Genomic DNA, 6,423 nt, shown 5'->3' on the forward strand with positions numbered 1-6,423 from the left:
GATTAAGGTTAGGCTCGGGCAAAGTTTTTGTCGCCCCCAGCAAGAAGGACCACTCGGCCTGTTTGGTGAAAACAGACTATCCCCCCCAATTGGCTGTCACCTCTCTACTTCTCTTGGTGCTGTCACCTCCCTCCCTCCTTCTCTTGGTGCTGTCACCTCCTTCCCTCTCTACTTCTCTTGGTGCTGTCACCTCCCTCCCTCCTTCTCTTGGTGCTGTTACCTGCTCCTCATGTGGTGTCTCCTCCTGACTGTCCTCTAGGTGTCAGGTAATAAGATGTGTCTCCTCCTGACTGTCCTCTAGGTGTCAGGTAATAAGATGTGTCTCCTCCTGACTGTCCTCTAGGTGTCAGGTAATAAGATGACAGCAGCCAACCTGGCGGTGATCTTTGGTCCCAACCTGCTGCAGGGGGAGCGAGGAGGAGAGCTGGGTCTTCACTCCATGGGCATCGAGGACAGTAATGCCATCATCAGCGTCACGCTGGTCCTCGTACAGAACCACAAGACACTCTTCACGGTACTGCTCTGTGTGTGTGTGTGTGTGTGTGTGTGTGTGTGGGTGGGTGGGTGGGTGGGTGGTGTGCGTGCTCGTGTGCATGCATATCCACTTGACTTAAAGGACCACTTCACCCATTTTCAACCTATCTTCATATGATTGGTCCTCACTAATACTAATTATAATATGCTACAGTTTTTACTCTACTCTGTGTCTCAGAGGAGGGCTGCATGTGGAGAGTTCAGAAACCCGCCTACCAGTGACATCATCGGCAGGCAGGTTTGGTCATTTCAAAATGACCAAACCTGCCAATGTGAGAACAACGGCTTCCATTACAGCATGCTAACTTCCCAGGAATAGAAAGCCTGCAGTTTCTGTTAGCTTGGAATGTCACTGGTAGGCGGGTTTCTGAACTGTCCACAGTAGACAAAAATGGTACCATATTATAGTGTGCATTAGTGAGGATCTATTATATGAAGATAGGTTGAAAATGGGCGAAGTGTTTGAACCTGCAGTATTTAAATCAGATATATGTATAATCTCATTTACAGTATAAGCACTTCATGTAAGAATTTCGCATAAATTTTTAAGGGCTCTCAAGGTGGTGCAGTGCCCACCAATGTGGACTCTAAGCGTTTGAATCCACAGCGGTGCATCCGGCTTGCTGAGTGTCTAGTCGAACACAATTGGCCGTGTTTGGGGGAGGGTAGCCGGGCCAGGAGGGTGATATGTGTCACTACCACTAGTGACACATATCACCTGTGGGCCGGGGCAGCACCTGCCAGCAGGGAATGTTGAACGGGAGGAGTTGAACGGAGGCGCCATGTCCTCCCGGTGGGGGCTCCTCACTGGCAGGTGAGTCGTTATAGGTAACAAGAGCAGTGGCACAGCAGTGGGAGGAATTCATTGGCATAACGACTAAATTGGAAGAAAAATGGTAAAAAATTATTGGCTAACCTATCAACATTTGTGCGAAAAAAAACCCCACAACTAATGTGTGTGTGTGTGTGTGTACGTGTGTGTGTGCGTGTGTGTGTGTGTGTGTGTGTGTGTGTGTGTGTGTGTGCGCGTGTGCGTGTGCGGACCAGGTGTCAGCTGAGCTGCAGCAGGAAGTGCTGATGAGTCTGATCCAGACAGATCCTGACATCATTGACTACCTGCTGCGCAGGAAGCTCAGGTAACCATGACGACAAGCAAACAACTATAACTGTATTCAATTAGTGAATTCAGATTCTCAATAAATGAGGGGTTGCTTCTTCATTCATTTGTTTGTTTGTTTGTTTGTTTGTTTGTTAATTCATTCGTTTGTTCCTTTGTTTGTAAGCTTGTTCATTCATTTGTTCGTTCGTTCATGTCTTCATTCATTCATCCATTCATTCATTCATTCATCCATTCATTCATCCATTCATCCATTCATCCATTCATCCATCCATCCATTCATCCACTCCTCACAACACAGTAAATGTGTCATATTTGATGGCCCTCCGTCTCTCCATGCAGTGGCAGTCACCTGACAGTAGAGGGCTCCAGCAGCAGCAGCAGTGAGTGCGGGGGTCGTCGGGACACGGCGGCCTCCCTGGACTCCGTGGGGGCGTCCAGTGGGAGCCTGTCCCCCCTGGAGCCCCCCTCGCCCCTCTTCCCCCCCGACAGCAGTGGGAGGGAAGGCAGTCTGACCAGCGAGGTCTTCCTCAACGTCCTGAAGCTCAACCAGAACAGGAAGAGGCAGGAGACCAGATACGGTACGCACAGGGAGGAAGATGGACACTTAAAGGGATATTTCACTTTCATTCTAACATGTTTGGGGTCATTGTAACGTCTACTCAGGCTTTAGTGAACACCCCAGATGGTTTTTAAGTTGCTTGATTCAGTATTTAGATATTTGATATTCATTTTATCAGACACGCCCCCTTCCTATACAAACCCATTGTAACCTCAAACTCCATTTTGAATGAATATCAAATATCTAAATACTGAATCAAGCAACAGCCTGAGTAGACGTTACAATGACCCCAAACATGTTTGAAAGTGAAACATCCCTTTAATTAATCTTATGCCTTATTGCCTTTTGGACATTTAGACCAAATTCATTATTAAATGGATTATTATTTATTTGTTGGTATTGTAATAGCATATTAGTAGTTATCAGCATTCATGTGAACATCATTATTTTGTCATCTGAAGGTTGCAGTTACACGTGATAGTTCATACGCATAGCAATAGCTCCACCTAGCTGTGAAGGAGGTGATTGTCTATGTGATTGAACTTTGATTTCATTTTATAGTACAGACTCTTTTCAAATAATTAACCAATGAAGGAATGCTCTAGATATGCTTTTTCTTTTGCATCATATTCTTTGAAAAGGCTGTGCCATTAAATAATCTAACGACCATTAAAAAAAGTCAAAGTAAGACTAGACCAGTAACTCCATTTATAACTGAATATGCCCTCTCTCTCTCTCTTCTATTACTTTTGATTGAATACTTTATAAGCAGGTTTGTTAACAGTACAGGTTGTACAGCCAAAGGCTATGCTAAAAGGGTGACACATGGATAACTTGTTTCCATTGTGGTCCATTGAACTAAATTAATCAGTAAGATAATACTGGTGCTACGATAATTATGTTTTTGTTGTTAAATCCCTTGTGGCCTATTATATTACATTTTGTTGTTAACTTTCTGCAGCCAAGGGGATATTACTAAATATGTTATTTTAACAGGCTTAAAAACACATTGGCTACTAATATGCAGGAAAAGAGACAAAGAGAGATTTAGGCTACAGCAGAAAGCCAACGATCATGATAGGCTTACATAATTGGATTTTGAACAGTTGCCATTAGCCTAGTTTGCATTCTTGTTGGAATTGACAGCATTGTCTTTTAGTATAGTCTACAACAGTCTAGAGATGTAAAACTCACATGCAGTTTTCCTATCCTATTACGCTTTCGGACGCTTTTGGACGTAAATTACGTCAATTACGTCCGTGTCAGTGAATGAGTTGAGAACACCGGGAAAAGCATCATGTTTCAATGTCATTTTAGATTTCTGCATTAGCTATTCAAAAATAGCAGATGTACAAAATCGCAGCGGGGAACATTTTTGAAAAATCTTGAAAGACCTACTGGTTTAGAAGGCATTTGTAGAATCGGCCTCAGGTCTTAATGCAGGGGGGATGCAACTTTGGTGATGGAGAGGGCCACTATTATTTCCTCACTCACTCCAGAGGGCCACATTGCATATAATAATCCTGAAAAGTAACATTTTAATTTCATTTCAAATGCATTTAGATATACTTATGTTAACTTTTGCATGTTTGGAATTGTAACAGCTGAAATCAATAACATATCAGTATTCCGATACTGATATATGCGGGCCGCATTAAGTGAAGGTGGGGGCCGCCAGTGGCCCATGTATGTCTTAATGGGTTAAAAACCATTTGTCTCTCCATCGCCCTCCAGGTGGCGCTGCAGAGCCGGCGCCGGGCAAGTCCATCCGTCACATGCGTCAGTTCCACTCCCACCATAACCTGCTGAGCTTGGCTCAGCCCCCCTCGGACAGCAGCGGCACCTCCTCCAGTCTCCGGGCCCCCGACTCGGAGCGCCAGCCCCAGGACGGGAGGCCCCCCATGGGCTCCACGCTGAGCTTCTCCCTGGTGGGCGGCGGGGGCTGCTCCGCCGCCGAGAACAGCATCTGGATCAAGCAGGCGGCGCCCCAGGAGGAGGAGGAGGAGAGCAAGCCCTCCTCCGCCGCCGTCACCAACTTCTGGGACTTTTTCACCGGGAAGGGCTTGTCCGGGTCCGAGACCATCGTATGATGGAGAGGGAGAGGAGTGTGAAGGATGAAGATGAAGGAAGAGAGAGAGAGAGGGGGAGAGATAGAGAGTGTGTGTGCGTGCGTTGACTTGTGAAAAATAAATTGGGAACTGAGTTACCTAGGTGAAGAGAAAGACGAAAAGGAAGGAGAAGGAAAAGTCTAACATTTGCCCTCAGAAACATTATATTAACCACATGAACCCTAGCGTCCCTTTTTCTGGGCATGTCGTAAATAGCTACAAGTTACAAGTTATCTACAAGTTCACAGCGTGTCGCTTGTAGCTATTTTTGGCAAAGACATTTGGTTTAGAAGGGGAAAAAGGAGGGGACGTGTACAGACTCCTGGGGGACCCCGAAGTATATTAGGGTTTTAATGTCTAAAAATACAGAAAGAACACTGCGTCAGTGACAGCTGGTCGGACTGGACAGAACTCTTGTAAATATGCTGGTTTGGACAGAACAGAAACCATCCTACCAGTGATGTGTTGTATATTGCATATTGTTGTCACTGTTTGATACGTGCTTTTTTCGCTCATGTGCAGTTAGGCCTGGGCAATATCCCAAATGGAAAGATTGTGGTTAAGTCCTGCCAAAATATTGCAATATCATTATTATTATTGTTGTTTTGTTTTTGTTTGGGACTCTTTTGTGTATGTGTGTTGAGATTGCATCAGTGCTCTTGTTCCTCAGATGCCGACAGTCAACTTTAGGGTGCCATATCTAAGAATGCCAAATAACGGGGGTGGGTTCGAGTGGCACAGGTGTAAAGTTTCTGCCCTCTCTACCATGGGGTTTGAATCCTCCACAGTGCGTTGGGCTTGGCTCGGAGCTGCAATGAATACAACTAACTGGCCGTGTTCGCAGGTGAGAAGGCCGGGGCGGGGAGGACGCACCCTGTCGCTGCACTAGCGCCCCCTACAGGTTGATCGTCAGCGGGGAGCGGACCTGGGAGGGGTAGAGTGTTCCTCTGCATGCGTTACGTCCTCCTGGTCAATCTCACTGTCGGGTGAGAGGAAGTGTCTGGTAGCTCCATGTGTATCGGAGGAGACATGTTATTGTCTACACTCTCTAGAAAGATCAAAGTAGCCGCACGCGCATACAGCTTACGTGCCAAACAGTTTATTTAGGACAACAGAATAAAAACCAATGTATTTGTTTTTATTTGGTCTCTCTGTTTGACACGTAGCTCAAATGTGTGGCTACGCTGATCTTTCTAGAGTCTTTAACCGTGGGTCGGCACTCAGCATCTCAAAAAGGTGTGAACTCTGTTGTCTACAGTACACCCTCCCCAAGACCAAACAGTACGGGTTGGCAGTGACGTGGGGAATTGACTAAATTGGGAGAAAATGCAAAAAGAACAAAAACGCGTGATCAAATGTTTTCCCCAAATAACAGCAGCAGCTTTTGATGTTGCGTTCTCCATTTCTTACGAGATTTAAGAGCTATTTTGTCATTTCACTCTGTACAGCTGTGATCGTCTTCGTTACTCTTGTAGTTCCTAAACGTTAAAGCACACATCGTCAAACTAACCATTTTTTAACCACTTGAACCCTATTGCATCCCTTTCTGGGGGTGGTGTGGCAGGTCTGCAAGATCACAATGCATAAGCTTGTAGATCTGCTATTTTTGGCAGGGAGATTTGGCGAGGGAAATACTTGCAGACCAACAGTAGTATACTGTATATAGGGTTTAAGTTGTTAAAAATGCACTTATATGGTTGTAACTTTCAAAATAAAACCCCTTGAGTCAAGTCGTGTTTTTTAATTAATTAATTAGTTCATTTTTAATCCCTTAACCCTGAATCCTGAGTTGTACGTAGTTAGGTGCCGGTGTCGCATATCGAGAATAGCCAACTATTTTCACACACACACACACACACACACACACACACAATCTCAACTCAATCATGTACTGTAGTATTGTTATGGCTACCATGACGTCACACTCGAGTAACAGGGGAAGGGAATTTACGTTGCGCGAATGTACTTCGGAGGTGCAAGCAAAGGTGCTTCCTCTGGGGATTTAGCTCCTTTTTTGTCGTGCCTGTACCACACAAAGGCCCGTGCGGGGGCTCCCATCCTGGTAGTCACTGTCCAAATCGTGGGCCTCCTCGAGCCTGTAC

General features: G+C 45.5%; 1 protein-coding gene across 2 annotated transcripts in view; it reads left to right on the top strand.

Moving 5' to 3' along the window:
* arhgap36 (Rho GTPase activating protein 36) overlaps positions 1–6,051 on the top strand; it is a 97,448-nt gene extending 91,397 nt beyond the window's left edge. For both annotated transcript variants that reach the window (XM_080452007.1, XM_080452008.1), the window contains exons 9-12: positions 344–514; positions 1,582–1,670; positions 1,994–2,232; positions 3,948–6,051. In XM_080452007.1, coding sequence (XP_080308133.1) covers positions 344–514; positions 1,582–1,670; positions 1,994–2,232; positions 3,948–4,303 — 855 coding nt within the window. In that variant the 3' untranslated portion in view covers positions 4,304–6,051. The remainder of the gene's footprint in view (positions 1–343; positions 515–1,581; positions 1,671–1,993; positions 2,233–3,947) is intronic.
* Positions 6,052–6,423: the final 372 nt, after the last annotated feature.

This window comes from Gymnoscopelus braueri (genome assembly GCF_963280865.1).
Source record: "Gymnoscopelus braueri genome assembly, chromosome: 15".
NCBI lineage: Eukaryota > Metazoa > Chordata > Actinopteri > Myctophiformes > Myctophidae > Gymnoscopelus > Gymnoscopelus braueri.